Below are 16,311 nucleotides of genomic sequence, written 5' to 3' on the forward strand. Positions count from 1 at the left end.
AAGTATCTTGTTTGTTCAATCAATTATTTTTTTGTGTGCTCATTTTCTTCCTTGTGTGTTTTAGTTTCTTCATTGCATGTTTTTTTATGGCTCATTAATAGGCAACGATCTTTTCGTGTGTAAATACTATGTTTGTGTTTCTAACATAAACATATATAGTATAAGATTTTGTGACACGATATTCATTCTAAGGTCGTATCATTCTAAGATTGTGTTTCTAACCACAGTATTTCAAAGACACACTTGTTCCTTGTTAATTTCTTCCTTGATGCTCCTCACTTGTCCTTTATCTTTTTCCACTGAATACAACAATTGTGTCCAATTCACCATCTTTGTCTCTCATAAGATTACTTGGGAAAGAAACAAATAATCTTACGTAACACATTTGTTCCTAGATGATTTCATAGACACACTAGTTCCTAGTTGACTTCTTCCTTCATGCTTTTCACTTGTCCTTGACATTTCACCACCGAATACAATATTTGAGTCGAATTGACCATCTTTTAATAAGATTACTTGGGGCAGGAAACAAATAATCTCAAGTGTGACACACTTGTTCCTAGTTGGTTTCGTATGCCAGCCACATTTGTTCCTAATAAGCTTTCTTTGCTTTCCTCACTTGTCCTTGATCGTTGCCCAGCAAATACAATACTCATGTCAGATTCACCATCTTTGCTTATGATAAGATTATTTGCGCAAGAAACAAATACTTTTACATGATACACTTATTCCTAGTTGATCTCCTCATCCAATCACTTGTCCCTGATTCACTTGATTTCCTCACCAAACACAATTTTTATATCAGATTCACCATGTTTCTCTCCGTTAAGATTACATGGAGAATAAACAGCAAGAAATTTTTAAAAAAATTGAATAACAAAAACTCCTAGTGTTAGAAACACCGAATGTTAAATTAAAGAACCCATGATTAACATTAAACATTGAGAAAGCATTAAGCAAGGCAAAGCATGCACCCATCGGAAATGTACAAATGATCTAATGAATCTAATACATGGAAACGGTGTTAAACAACTACATTAACTATATTTAACTCCCAAAGTTTATTCAAGAGTAACTTTTATCGATAAACATGGATGCACCCAGACACTGTGTGCATCACTAACAGAGGAAACTATTCAATAAAGCACCGGTTCCGTCTTGGGGCGAAAATGCAAACCTTAAAGCGTTACAGTTAGCCTTCAAGCGGTAATCACTCGACTGAAAGATACCGGCCCTGTAACTGATCAAAGCCCAAAACGCGAGCCCAAATTGGACCGATCCATTGGCCCGGTCCGACGCAAGGCCCGCGGCCAAGCCGGCATGAAGAAACTCGTTGACCACCGCGCAATGAATTTGAAGCGCGGTATCGGATCGGGATTTTTGTAAAAAGGGTTGGAGGAGAGTGCGGGCGAGAACGGCATCGTTTCCGTACATCACGCTGGCCGAAACGGCGTCGTAGGCGATGGCGAGATTGTGGTTAGGGTTTGTGATGACGAGGGTGACGTTCCACGTGGCGGTGAGGTAGGGTTCGGTGTTGTTGAGGTTGAGCACGGTGAGCGAGGCCGAGTCGACTCGGAACTCGGGGAGTTTGGGCTTGACGACGCTAAAAATGATGAAGAGCGTCATGACGACGATGCACGCGATGAAGGCAATGCAAGCGAGAATGCGGAACACGATGGGTTTCATGGTGTTGGTGTGTGTTGGCGGAATGAGGCGGCGAGTGGATTTTGCGGAAGCGCGTTGTTGGTTGCTGCTTTATGGTGGTCAAGAGTTGGCATGGGGTTACGTATAAAGCCATGAAAAGAGTGTGTGAAGTGTGAAGTGTGAAGTCAGGGAGAGTCTTTTGTCGTCAAGTGTTTTCATTGACGCGTTGCAACAAAATTTATAGCGCTGTTACAGGGATAAATGCATTTGATAAACAAGTTTGACTTTTAAATATTAATTAACTCACCTTCTCACTTTCTTACTTCCTACATATATTTCATAAATGCATTTCAATTCAGTAACGTCAACAATTCACATATATTACCTTGTGGTTGTGAAAGCCTGAGTAACATAAGTAGAATGAATTGAAATATCATATATTTGGACAAGACTGACTACTCACTCACACATATGTACATGAAGGAAAAGGTACCATTAGAGTTTTTATCTCAATAATATGAATAAATATATATTAACAAAGCTTACATTATATGCACTTATATAATTATATTAAAGTATAATTTTAATTAAAAAAGTAATATCAATTGAATCTAAGAAATTCTATTTAAATTTTTGTTCATATATAAATGTCTTTGTCAAATTTTATTATTATTTTTTAATTAACATATTACAAAAAAATACCGTATAAATGATGAGTTTTGGAATATTTTATACAAAATACTTCCGTGCATTTTATTTGATATTTTATAAAAATTGTTTCATTTTAATCATCATTTTGTTATAATAATTAAATATTTAATAATTTTTCCTAATATATATATATATATATATATATATATATATATATTATGAAATTGCATGAATTTTTTCATGAAATCTAAAATATTAATTTCATTTATTAATTTTTGAATAGGAATCTTAAACGTCAAACAAATAGAACCAAAACAGTAGTTTATTAAATTTAGGATTCTTTTAATTAAGTCCTTTTTATAAAGCAAAAGTTAAGAGTTTTTTTTTATTGCAATTATGATGGATAAAAAAATAATGAGAGTTTTAGTTGTCTTTAATTACTGTTAACGTCATTTGTATTTTTCTAAAAAATATCATTAATAAAGTTATTTATTTTTTTTTGCTTCGTCCCTGGAGTATCCACCACCGATAGCAGTGAGATAAGTGGTTCATTGAATTATTAAATTGGATTGAGAATTTTAATGAAGTAATTTAATTATTTGAAAAATAAAATAATTTGCTTGAATAGAAAATTTATAAAGAACTTTAAAATTAAAATATTTGTAATTTTTTTTATATTATAGAATTTTAAACTCTCTAAAATAAAAATAAGAATTTGAATTTTTTTCTTTTTTTTTTATTTTGCTCTTATCTCCTTTTTTTCTCTTTAAAATGACATGAAAAATATCAATAATTTTTTAATTATTTAATATTTAAAATTATTAAGTATTATCAAATATTATTTTAAAAATTATTAAATATTTAAAAATTGGTCAATATTTATTTTTATAAAATTTAATGTTGAAATTTTAATATATATGTGTGCATATATATGTGTTTAAAATCCCTTAAAAAAATATATGTATTTAAAATCAATTTTACCATGATTAAAATTATATTGTCTTATCCAAATTAAGGATTTAAAATTTTAAAAAATTAAATTGACTTGTGCAAATAAGATATTTAAGGAATGATGAAAATTGAAAGTAGAATACTTCATATTTTAATAATTTTAAATTTTTAAATTTTTTCATCTAAACACATTATAAAAGAAAAATTAAGAAGTTTCTTTTAAATGAGACTGTACAATTAAATAATATTTATTAATTTTCTTAATTTAGATATAGATTAGTTAATTTTACTTATGTTTGAGTATGTAAGAGTGTAATAACAGAATCAAAACCAATTAATGAAAGACTAACTCTTGTGATCAAATTAGGCTGGCTGTATTTTATTTTTTTCAATAAATCAAAATCATCAATATATGAGTTTTATGATTTATCGGATAAAGTGAAAAAAAATTGCATATATTATCTAAGATTTTATTTTTTAGACACTCAATATTTTTAAACACATTAGTCTTAATTACTCAATATATTTTTCTATCTCTTCTATTTTTCTTTTATCAAACAATTTTTATATCTACTCTATTTTCTTACACTTGTGTTCGACAAAAAGAAAAAGAAATATATGAGAAATGGGATGGACAGAAATAAAAAAAAAAAAAAAGAGAAATAAGAAATAGACAAGTAAAAATATGTAAGAAATAAGATAAAACTTTAATTTTTATTTAAAGGAAAATATGTGAGAAATAATATATATATATATATATATAAAAAGAGAAAAGATTGACTTCATTACCTTTTAATTTTTCAACTTTTAATTTTTTATGAACCAAACCTTTCAACTAATTTTCATTATCCTATTTTCCCTCTCTTTCCTATTTCTCACCGGCCCATTTCATATCTCAACCAAATCAACCCTACATTTTCTCACACTTTTATTATTTTCTTTTTTTTTTTCCTTATTATTTTCCTCTTTAGCAACCACAATACAAAGTATTTAAATATTTTTTCCATTATATATACTTACATATATTTTTAGTACTAACAAGCATTTTCCTTTAAGGAATTTATATTAGTTACTCTATAGCCTCTATAATAGGTTATTTGATTCCATGGCAAGTCTTTAAGAATTCTGCAAAACATTCACTCCATAGATCCCCCTTATAGATATAAGTCTCTGAGCAATCATGATTCAAAATCAACCAAGAACTAACGCTGACAAATATTCTCTTGTGTTTACTCGGTTTAATTACAATTATTAGCTCATTAGTTTCTCGCAATGAAAGTCCGATAAATTTAACATGGAATCTGTGAGCATAATAATGCGCATGCACTTGTAATTAAGAGAGTTTTTTTAACAGCAAAGAAGATATATATTAAAAAAAGGATAAAATATATAAGGGATATCCAACCGGTATAAACCAGGAACTATTTACAAATGAAATAAAGAGTAAATCCTCTTCCCCAATAAGTAATCTCTACTGCACTATAAATGAAAAACCAACAAATACCACTAGTAAATTAATCCAACTAAAACATATTATTAACAGGAACCCTCTAAGCACTAATTTCTTTTAACGAGGCAAAATCCTCGATTAGAGCACCATTATGAAAAAGAATAATTAAAATATCATTGCAATGTTGTGGCCAAGACTAAGAGGAGAAAAGGATATCTTTCAACAAAGTTTTTTCGTAAAATAACCCCTTTGAATATACATTGTTTCCTATGTCTCCAAATGCATCAAGTAGTAGCACATCAAACTACTCGCTAGCTCTACCTCCAAATTAGTGAGTATAGGACCTGGAATATAATTGAAGTGGTTATTTAGTGTATTGGGTTGGGGCAAGGGTGAGGGACAATTTATCCATGCAAGCCATTGTTTCCACACAAGATCTACCAAGTGACATGTAAAGAAAAGATGTGAAAAAGATTCAAGGAGGATTTTGCAGAAGAGACATAGGATATCTGTTGTGGATTCAGTGTCCAATTTCTCCTTACTAAATTAATTGTCTATTGTTATTCCTTTGTTGAACAACCTCCATACAAACACAAAAACCTTTGACGGGATTGGTAGGTTCCATATTTGTACAAACTTTTACTCCACTTGAATTTGTAGACATGAACCAGTCTCATTTTTCTATAAAATTGAGCTATCAAGAATCTGCTACATTATTGATTCTACTTGAATAAGCTTCGTTTAAAACCAAGTTCTACGCCACCTTAATGTCCAACCCTAGTTTAATTCATCAATCCGTTGGCCCATGTTAGCAATTGATTCACATTTCTGTTCAGAATTTAAGAACAATCTCGGGTGAGATACTATTAGACATTCCTCTCTGTTCCAATTGTTTGTCTAGAATTTAGTTTGCTTCCTTTTCCCTAATCTCCATCCCACCAATTTATCAAACTACCTTTCTTCATTGTCTCCGCCACACAGCTTTAGTAGGTCACGACACTATATGGAGGCTTTTTGTTCGCATTCCCAGAACACAAGTTAGGCCACCCAGCGTATTTTGATATAAACACTTTTGCCCACAATGAACCTATTGGTGGAATAAATTTCATTTCCATTTGTCCAACAAAGTTGCATTGAAGGTGACAATATTTTTTACCTTAAGACCCCCTTTTAATTTTAGTCTAGATATCTTTTCCCAACTAATCCATGAAATCTTCTCTTTCTCCTCTGAATAGTCCCATAAAAACCTCGTATGGATTGAAACAATCTATTTTGCCACTTTATTTGGTACTTCAAAGAAAGATAAAAAGAAGTTAGCACAAAATTAATTAGAAAAAAATCTCTTTTTTTTTTCTTTTTCTTTTCTTTCTTGAATTTATTTAATATAGACTAATATTTAAGAGTATTTGGAAGCTATGAACTTTTGCCTTTGGTGGGGATGGAACATGGAATCTGTATACCAAAAGATCAAGGCGACGGGGCAGCTGTCAAGACTACCTATCATAGAATCTACTTGGTGTTCTCTAAGGCGTTCTCATTATTTTTGGATCTGTAATTTGTTGTTGAATCTCATATTCTTACAAGCTTTAATTTCGACGGTAAGAACTTGACCAAAATACGATGATAACATTTCATGCAGTTTTGGATCTTTTAGAATACATAAATTACATTAATTGATATTTATGTACCCTGATAAATTAATTTCCAATTGAATTTGTTGTTTACGAGACCAGCTACAGAAGAATTCATTCTAACAAATTAGCGGAGAAAGATATCGGGATTAGGGAAAGTTAATAGTGTTCCTATTACCCTAAGAAAAACAAAACAAAAGATAACCATTAATTTGTTCCCCCACACATTATCCAAAAAAAAAAAGAAGCTTTGTTCCTCGGCATGCATTAAATTGCATTTTTCACATATAAAGTTGGCAAAGGATGGGGCTTCCCCCATTTTCCAAGGCGCCGGTGCCGGTGTTATTCTGAAACACAACCTTCAAACCGTCACAAAGGGCCAGCACCAACGATCCTCTGGTGGACATTGAGCTAGACTTGAAGGCGACCATGGAAGATATCCTCATCGTGAAAGTGATAGAGCCAGTGGCTTGTTCCTTCCCCAAATCACCCAAGTTCCACTCCGGGAACGACGTTCCTGTCGAGGAGGGCTTCACATCCACGTGTTTAACCTGTTTCTTGTCCAACACAAAATCGGGTACAAAACTCACCGCTACGACGTCGTTCTTGTGCAACAAATCCGCCTTAAATCCGGAAAACTCACCCGTTAGCTTATCGTTGATGTTCTGGATCATAAAGCTGGCGTTCCAATCACCGGCTAATGTGGAAGTGGTGTTGAAATTCAGGACGGAGAGGGAATTAACGGTGTAGAGAGGGAGTTGGGGGTGAAGGGCTAGCGCCATAACAAGGGTTGCAACGAAGAAAGCGGTGAATAAGATACACAAACACATTATGAAGCCGCGGATGAAGGCTTTTCCTCCACCACTCCTATGATAGGCGGGTGGAGGGTTGCGAAAGTATGGGCCTGCGGGGTAATGGTACACGTTGGCCTGAGCGTACTCGTTTGGATATGGGGTGTAGCCTGGAGGGTATCCTTGGTGAGGCATGTGTGCTGCTGGGCCTGGGTTGTAGCCCATTGGTGGAGGGTAATACATCATTTGTGGCGGTGCCGCCATTGGTGGTGGTGCTGGCGCCTCTCCATACCCATGTGAAGAGGGCTGCTGGGAGAATGAGTCTTTTCCGGGTCCTCTTCCAACATAGGCTGGGTCCATCAAGGTGGTTTAGTTTCTCTGATTCTCTCTCCCAATGGAGATCTTTAGAGAGAGAGACAGAGAGAGGGCACCGATGTGGTGTTGTGTGTTTTTATTTTTATTTTCTTTTAGATGAAGGTGGAGGTATAAAGAAAGACAAATATAGATTGACAGAAATGCGGTAAGATCGTGGGTGTTGTTTCTGTTTCTGTTTGATTATTGTATGCGTGAGTTATTATCATGGTATGTTGAATGTAATTTAGGAGTCATTGGCAAGGATTCATTACGTACCCTCATTCTAATTTTGTAAATTTCTTTTTTCTAGGAAATTAGCAGGATTATGAGATGACGACGAATTAGGATTTTAACTTCAACTTGAACACCTCTTCAACCTGCGTAACATCCTTTTTGGAGTGTACAAGAATTATTTTTCAAACGCCTATTCTTTTAACCATCTCATCAATACTTGTTATTTTTCTTTATTACTATTTTTTTTATCACATTATATCATGTATCATGCATAGACTTTTCTCTCTTATTGTATCTGATACCATATGCATGAAATTTTTTTACACCTAAAAAGTTATGATTCGAATAAATGATTAAAATAAGTTTGTTAAATTATAAATATTCTAAAAAGTATTTAAATATGTTACTTAAGAATTAATATTTTTTATATTAAATAAGCAAATAAAATAAGCATGATTTTTTTTATTATCAAAATAAAACTTTTTATTTAATATTTCCACCTATTCTTATGAAAATAATTTCATGAGAAACATAGGTAAAAAAATATTTTCAGAAATTAATAATGTCTCTTAAATGTTACTTTCTAATTATCATACAAATGTGAAAAATAAATTAACTTTTCCAACATGGGCTTCCTAGAAAGTAAAAACATTTATACCGAAAGCCTTCTAGAAAGGGTCATGCAATGAATTTGATCAACTAAATATGTAATTTTTTAAATAAAAGTTTAGATTAAAATACGACACGATTTTAGAGATAGTTACAAATATTTTTAAAGATTTTTAGTGAAATTACAAATTTTGTATTTCATTCTCATTCGTTTGAAAAAATATAAAACACACAGAAATTAAATTAAATTTTAAATTTCAAATTTTAACTAATAAAAACAAAAAATTTAACCAGTTAAATCACTCTTAAGAATAAACCAAATATGTTATTAATAACATGTAAGAATTAATGATATTAGAGATTTTTTCTTCTCCCTACTTCTAGACAAATATACTAAGTGCATGTTTGATTTATTTCCAATATGGTTTTTCAATAGAATTGAATGGAAAAACTTGTTATATTGATATTGTTTTAAAGACTCACAAGTATCTTTGATCTATTAGACTTGTCGTATTGATATGTGAAAACTATTTTGTCAAGATATATATTTTCCAAACAAAAATATATGACACTGAGAATGTCATAAATATATTTGCTATATCTAAATTATTCCCAAAAAATAACATAATTATAATAATAAAAAACTTTTCTCTCTCTCTTCTTTTGAAATCTAGGATTTCCATCCTCTTTCATAGAATTGTTTTAGTAGAAAACTTAATTACAAATGATTTATGGGAAAGTTACTTTACTTAATACTCCCTTCATATTAATCTTAGTTCTTCAAAAGAAGACGATCATTGATTATCTGAACGATTTTTATTTTTGTTAATCAGAGGAATATTTTTTGGGTCGTATCAAAGGAATATATTGAAAAGAGTACAAATTCCAAACTTTTTATAATGCAAAAGCATTATTTAAAAAAAAAGGGTTAATATATTTTAGTAATAGTACTTTGAGGATTGGCAAAAAAAATTTTTTTTTAAAAGTTAATATATACCAGTATGAAAACAAGAATTATCTTTCCCCTCGTAGACCCTTAAAACAATACCATGATCTATCTTTAATCAAGTCTAAGCGGATAAAAAGTCACATTTCACATCATTAAGCACTATCATTCCTCAACAACCATAGAGACCGTACAAAACTTAAGGAAATAGTGACTTAATTAATCATCAACCATGAATTTTGCAGTACTCAATTTATACAAAACTCTTAATCTCAGAGAGACAAACTACGTGGCTAGCTAGTAGCTAGACCATTAGCAGAAACCTCAATAAGAAGGCATATGGAACTAATTCAAAAGAAAGAGAATGGCTTCCAATGTAATGGAACCGAGAAGTTCCTATTAGGGTTAGCCAACCTTCCTGAATCCTTATCTGGCAGAAACTGAACCGTCAAGTCTTCACAATGAGGATTCATCTCCACATCCGAGACCCATGTTTCCCCATAGTAAATAGCCTGCACCTTCATTTCCATTCCAAAATTCAGAGTCCCATCTTTTGCCCTATCTTTTCCCATCTCCTCCACTAAGGGATCGTTATCCTCAAACCCCGCCCCACCAGCTGTGAACTTCAAATGCAATTTCACGTGCTCCCCTTTGTCCAAGTAAAAGGGGTACGAAGAGGCAAAAGAAAGAGCATCTTCTGGGTTTCGCTTATAGAACATGGAGAAATCAATGCTTCGGAAGTAAATGCACGACACATTGGTGTTTGTGACGGTAAACTTGGCGTCCCACGTGGCAACAAGTCCTCCAGTCCCCGCGGTGAAGTTGGAGAGATACATTGAATTGAGAACGAAAACGGGGGGAATAGGGTCTTGTTTTGGAGACCCTAAACGCTTGTATAAAGGTAAGAGAATTAGCATCATCAACAATGCCAGCCCTAACAGGTCTTGAATCATTTCGCACGTGCGTGCGCTAATGCTGAATATTTCTTCTGTGTAATAATATTCGGACCCAGACCTTGTGCCTGTGGAATCCACGGAAACTGACACGGGTTGTTCCTCATGATTCTCACGATGACGATGAATTTGGGTTTCGGATTGGGGCAGAGGGGTAAAACGGTAAACATGGCCTCTCTCGTTTTGGGGTTCAAGGGTTGCTGGTGAGGAGGCCATGGAGGAGAAAAGATGTTTGTGGAGAAGAATGGAATGGTTTGGTATTGTTGAGAAGAGAAGGAAGGGGGATTATATGAAATTTCAGGTTGGCGAAACGCGAGAACAAAAACTAAATTTCGTTGGCGATTTTTGCATGGGAATGACGATTGTTGTTGAATTTACTACAGCCTACGTCTTGGATTTTCTTCTTGTCAAATATAGATAAAAAAAAATAAACAAACAAACAAAAGGAAAATTGCCTTATAGAATGTGACAGACTGGTTCAGCTGCTAAATTTCATTTGAAAAAATATTGCATATCATATTTTGTACCGTAAAATATTTCCATAGTTCTGATTTTTGTATAAATACTTTACTAATATTTCTTTCTTTTTTTATCACATTTATTATTTTTATTTTATATTTTTCTTTGAATGGGTGTTTAATAAGATTAGAAATGAGTCGAGTTTGATTTAATTCGACTTGACTTGATACTATTTATTTATAATTACAGATTGATTCATATATAATTTTTTATATGAACTTTTTTTTTAACTCGAATTTAACTCAATTCAAGTTTATATGAACTTTTTTTTTTCAACTCGAATTTAACTCAATTCAAGTTTGATAATAGCTTGTTTCATTTTGTTAACTTGAATTATATGAATCAAGTATCAATTTATTTAAATCTTAAAATTTTAATTTAATAATAAATTTTAGATAAAATAATTGTTTAATTTTTTTAGAGATAACATATAATTTATTTTATTAACTTTGCAAAATTATACCGTACGAATCTAAAATATATTAACCCTTTTATACGCAATTAAATACAATTTTTCTTATTATTTTTCTTTATTTGAGACAACCAGCAATCAATTCAGAAGGGTTTGACTACATTTATTATTTGCCATAATTATAATTCAAGGTTTGTAAATTATCTATGTAAATATTATATTCAACAAAGGAATGAAAGTTGTGTTTTTTATCCATTAAAATTATACTAACTACACCAGAGTTCAAATTTAAAATTATATACATGCATGTTAGGTCAATCTTCATTAATAGACCAATTTTAATCGAGGTTGGGATCTGGCTTCGCAATGGGAAGGACACGCACAAAACAAAATGTTATGTGATAGATATACTGGACTTGTTTGCTTAAAAAATTAAAAAAAAAAATAATAAATAAACAATTTTCTATATTTTATGTGTTAATCTAAAATGTTTTTAAAGAAAAAACAGTTTTATGTTTTTTTAAAAAGCAAATTCTATTTGCTATTTAAAAAACAATTACTCTTTTTCTGAAACACTTTTTTTTTTAATTTCAAATAAAGTCACCCATTATTAGTGAAGATTTTAGTTAAATTAATTAAATTATGAAATAATATTTTTTTGTCATTGTTATGTACAAAATATTTCCTTATTTTGTTGATCACAACTCTTTGTTAAGAAACGTATTCATTAGTGTCATTTATTAGATCAAATATACTTTTCATTGTATAGATGTATCTTTTAAGTATCAAGTTACTTATAAATGCATTCTTAAATCAATATACATCCTTAACCGTAGGAAAAATGCTAACCAAACTTGCCAATTAGGGTTGGCCACAAGACAAATATAGTGTGTAAGAATACAAAATGTCGATAATGATAATTAAATGAAAATTAAGTGATTAGTTCGCTGGAGGACCCTTAGTGCTCACATCATAATCAGAATCATCTTGTTTCTTTCTATATCGTGACAATCCACATCTTGGACATTGATGCAACGTTTTTTGTGAAGCTCACCATGATATAACATACAGTCATCTGGGTACACATGTATCTTCTTATACTCCAAACCTATATAGGACACAACACCTTTTTTGCCTCGTAGTTACGATTAGGCAATGTGTTACCCTTTGAAAGCCTTTCTTTTAGTAGCTCTAACAATTCTGTGAAGCTTTTATCACTTCATCCATTTCTTGCCTTCAAATTGAACAATCTTAATATTGTTGAAAGTCTTGTGAATTTTGTACAGTTTGGATACAATGGCTTCTCCAAATCGTTGCACAGAGTTTCATACATATGTGCACGCTTGAATGATTCTGGACCCCCTTCACGAAGCATCTCCTCTAACCGATCATCCATATCTATCTCTTGTGTAGAAGTTTGAGTTTGAGTTTCGACTGATACACTTTGAATGTCAACATTTTAACCATGTCATATCCAACGTGTATAATTCTTAAGAAATCTATCACACAAAAGATGTTCTCTTATAACATCAAGTTCTAGGCAAGTCGCATTACAACAATTAACACAAGAATAAAAAATCTTCCATTCATATCATCATTATAGCATTTCGTATTATATATTCAATAAAATATTCTACTACAGTCTCATACTGATCACTTATACGTGATGCATGTATCCAACTTCGATTCAATAACCAACTTTTTTATCCATAACTTCTGTTCTTCATAAAAAAAAATAGACCATATATAAATGTTAATTTCACTATTTTAATCATTTGTATTAAATTTTAAATGAGAAACTAAGGTTCATTCAATGCATGCATAAATTTAACATTATATTAATTTATAAAAATCAAATAAAGCACCTAATTTTTTTAAACACTGAATTACTGAGACATTAATTATTAATAAAACACAAATATATAACACATATATACAAGATGTCTAATTTTCTAAGTTGGGTATCTAATTTGTATATATAAAGCAATGGTGAGTCAAAAAAGAAATTATAAAGGTGTCCAACTTGGAACGGACCGTTCCTAAACTGGAATAAGTCGTTCCAGATTTCTAAAAAGGCCTAAAACTGTAGTTTGGAATATGTCATTCTGATTGTAGAACACCCCGTTCTTTTTGCAGAACAGCTCGTTCCAGATTCAAAATTTACCCAGAATGCAACAACAACGAAACTAGACACATGAGAAGAGAATGAGGATGTTACCTTGATACAATAGTCTTGCAAAGAAAATGAGAAGCTAGAGACTTTAGATGAGAGCGTGAGAAAGTAAAGAAAAGAATGGAGGGAAAGATCAAAGAGAATGGACGGAAAGATAGAAAGTATAGGCATTGACATTTTTAAAATCGGTTATTAAAGAACCAATTTTGTATGTAATATACAAAATCGGTTCTTAAACAGCCGATTTTAAAAGTAGCATTTTTAAAATCGTTCGTTTAGGACCCGATTTTATATACTACATACAAAATCAGTTCTTCAATAACCGATTTTAAAAGTAGCATCAGAGACCTTTTAAAATCAGTTAAAACGTAGCCGATTTTAAAAGTGATTTTTGTACTAGTAAAAGTGATTAGCTCAAGTATTAGTCTTAAAATGAGTATAAGGTACAATAATCATATATCATATATAAAATACAAAACATGAATGTTGAAATCAATAATCAATGAGTTCAATGTATAATATTAAGAATATAAAATATAATATTTTTAAATATACACTAATAATTTAAATTAAAATAAAGAAGCATATCTATTTATCATCACTATAATATAAATCCGTTACTAACTAAAAAGCTTTGTGGATTTCCTAAAAATTTGGGCCAAGCACATACCAAAATTGAGTGAAATTAAGTCACATTAAATCAAGCTTATAATAACTAGTTCGAGAGAATAAATCCTCCGCAATCATACCCCTACATCGTCGACATTGATTAAGGAACCTTTCATCATAATAACGACTAATAACAATACTAGCTTAGTAAATAAAAAGTCACCATATCCCCCTAAGAACATCTAAGAAAAGAGCAAAGCACAACGAGACTTAGCTTTTAATAACTCCGTATTCAATAATTTGTGGATTTACTTTGAACCAGAACAATTGAACAAAAGGTACAGGTAAATTTTAATTAAATGATTATGAAAAAAATCTCTCCGTGATGACATGCATAATTTTAGCATTTGCTTGCATCAAAAGAGTAATGTTATGGAGAAAGCAAAACGTCAAATTAAACAAGTATATCATTATCTATTCCGTGTTTAGAACAGGTCCCCATTCAACATGACCTACACACTCTCTACGTTTACTATCGATCATTGTCGCCGCTTCACCTTGTTGATCTGCCGCTACAAACTTTACTTCCAAATTACTACATTTTGGAAACATAGTAAAAGTTTCGAAGAACCCATCACCCAAACCAACCTCCCCCACAACTCTCATATGCAGACTAAACCTCGTGACTCCTCGTTGCACATCTTCCGCAATAGCTTGAACGACACTGTCCTCCACAATGGGTTGGTTCTTCTCCCACCCCGTCGTACTCAACTTCAAATACATCTTCTTCGTCTCTTCCACATTCAACATGAAAACCTCATTTTGCAACGTGTATTGGGGCGCAACAACGCTGATCATAGCGACCGTTTTGTTTTCTTCGTATCTTATTTCTGCCTCAAACCTTACAATGTTGACGTAGGAGCAATTCATGACGTTGGAGATTGTTAAGGACACGTCCCACGTGGACGACAACTCTCCCTCGGAGACTTTAAGGTGAGGAATATTGAGCGAGTCGAGGAAGATCCTAGGAGGGATGGGATCGAACGTGGGTTGGTATGTTTTCCTTTGGCGAAGGGCAAGAGCAATGAGCAACATTCCAACCATGGCCAGACGTAGCACTATCACAAATGCCTCCATATCGAAATGTTCTTCGTATGGCTCTAACACGATGTGTCTGTCATTGACGTGAATTTGGTTCTGATTTTCAACGTCTTGGGTTAGAGGAGAGAACTGGATTTGTGATTCGACATGAGGCGTTGAAAATGACATGTTTGGATTATGATAGATTGAATTGAGATGGATGTTGATGATGTTGTGACTTTGGTGTCTTAATTATGTCACCATTAAATATTATCAACATTTGTGTAAAGGGATGAGGAAGAGGTCGAGTCTTCATCAGTTAATGTGACAATGTTACACCTAGAACATATTCGGGAGAGGTTAATTTTGGTGTGTGGTTGCAGGGAGTGCATATAGATGTAATGATTGCAATGATTTTGTAACTGATTATTATTGGTTGCATTCGGACATTTCCTTTAGGTGTCTATGACAATATTTTTGTTATTAAAAACTCTTCTCATAAGAATGAGTAGTTAGGTGGTTAAATTTTTGTTAAAGACTTCTGATTGACTTTATGAATTTGTGAAATAGTTAGGTGGCATAAAGATTCATTGGCTATTTCGTGTCAACCAAAAGAAATGTTTTAAAATATAAAATAATTATTTAAAAGATGAAAAATCGTACTTTCTGAAGAAAAAAAAATAGAAATCTCGTAAAATTATTATTTTATTTAAACAATTGGACACTAACCAACTACTTCGTTTGCTTGCATTTTTAAAACGGCCCAATTTGATAAGTTCAGCCCATAACTAATTAAAATTGACGGATCGGAGACCGGGCATTTATGCAGACCAACCTATATTTATATGGAATGGGACTATGATATATATGGTCAAAAATTCGTGGGGATAGAAAAGTAAAGAATACATCATTTTATTGAGACTGCATAAACTTAATCGTAAAAATACCTTGTTAGTATTTTTTGGAGTTACACAGTCTAAAAAAAACACGATTCTGTACCAATTTATGAAAAAATAATTAAATAAAATTTTATATACTATTTATAAGTTTTTGAATAAAGGTTGATCGCTTAAATAAGGCCTCTCACTTAATAAATTTATGTAATGTAGTTTTTAATAATTTTAACTAAATAGAAGTATTAGAAGGAGTATGTTATTAATAATTCTCATAGTCATAGGGATGAGAAATGTTAACGATACATCTTCTAACATGATTTTTTTACACATTTTTTTACTATATATTAATTAAATTTTATTAAATAAAAATTATAAAATTATGAAAGAAACAAACTAAATAAGAAATGA

The 16,311-nt window shown here is 31.8% G+C and overlaps 2 protein-coding genes across 2 annotated transcripts; both read right to left on the minus strand.

The window, feature by feature from the left end:
* Positions 1-1,119: 1,119 nt before the first annotated feature.
* Positions 1,120-1,686, minus strand: LOC109813960 (uncharacterized protein At1g08160). Its single transcript, XM_083076318.1, has one exon. It carries the CDS (start codon positions 1,684-1,686, stop codon positions 1,120-1,122), a length of 567 nt encoding a protein of 188 aa, XP_082932444.1.
* A 4,529-nt stretch (positions 1,687-6,215) lies between these two features.
* On the minus strand, positions 6,216-7,666 carry LOC109813956 (uncharacterized). The gene has a single exon (XM_020378260.3). It carries the CDS (start codon positions 7,476-7,478, stop codon positions 6,609-6,611), a length of 870 nt encoding a protein of 289 aa, XP_020233849.1. The 5' UTR covers positions 7,479-7,666; the 3' UTR covers positions 6,216-6,608.
* Positions 7,667-16,311: the final 8,645 nt, after the last annotated feature.

Source organism: Cajanus cajan, chromosome 6, assembly GCF_000230855.2.
Source record: "Cajanus cajan strain Asha chromosome 6, NIPB_CcT2T_4, whole genome shotgun sequence".
NCBI classification, from domain to species: Eukaryota; Viridiplantae; Streptophyta; class Magnoliopsida; order Fabales; family Fabaceae; genus Cajanus; species Cajanus cajan.

Excerpts from the sequence above, each read along its gene's own strand:
- LOC109813960 (XM_083076318.1), bottom strand. The coding sequence starts at position 1,686 with ATGAAACCCATCGTGTTCCGCATTCTCGCTTGCATTGCCTTCATCGCG.
- LOC109813956 (XM_020378260.3), bottom strand. The coding sequence starts at position 7,478 with ATGGACCCAGCCTATGTTGGAAGAGGACCCGGAAAAGACTCATTCTCC.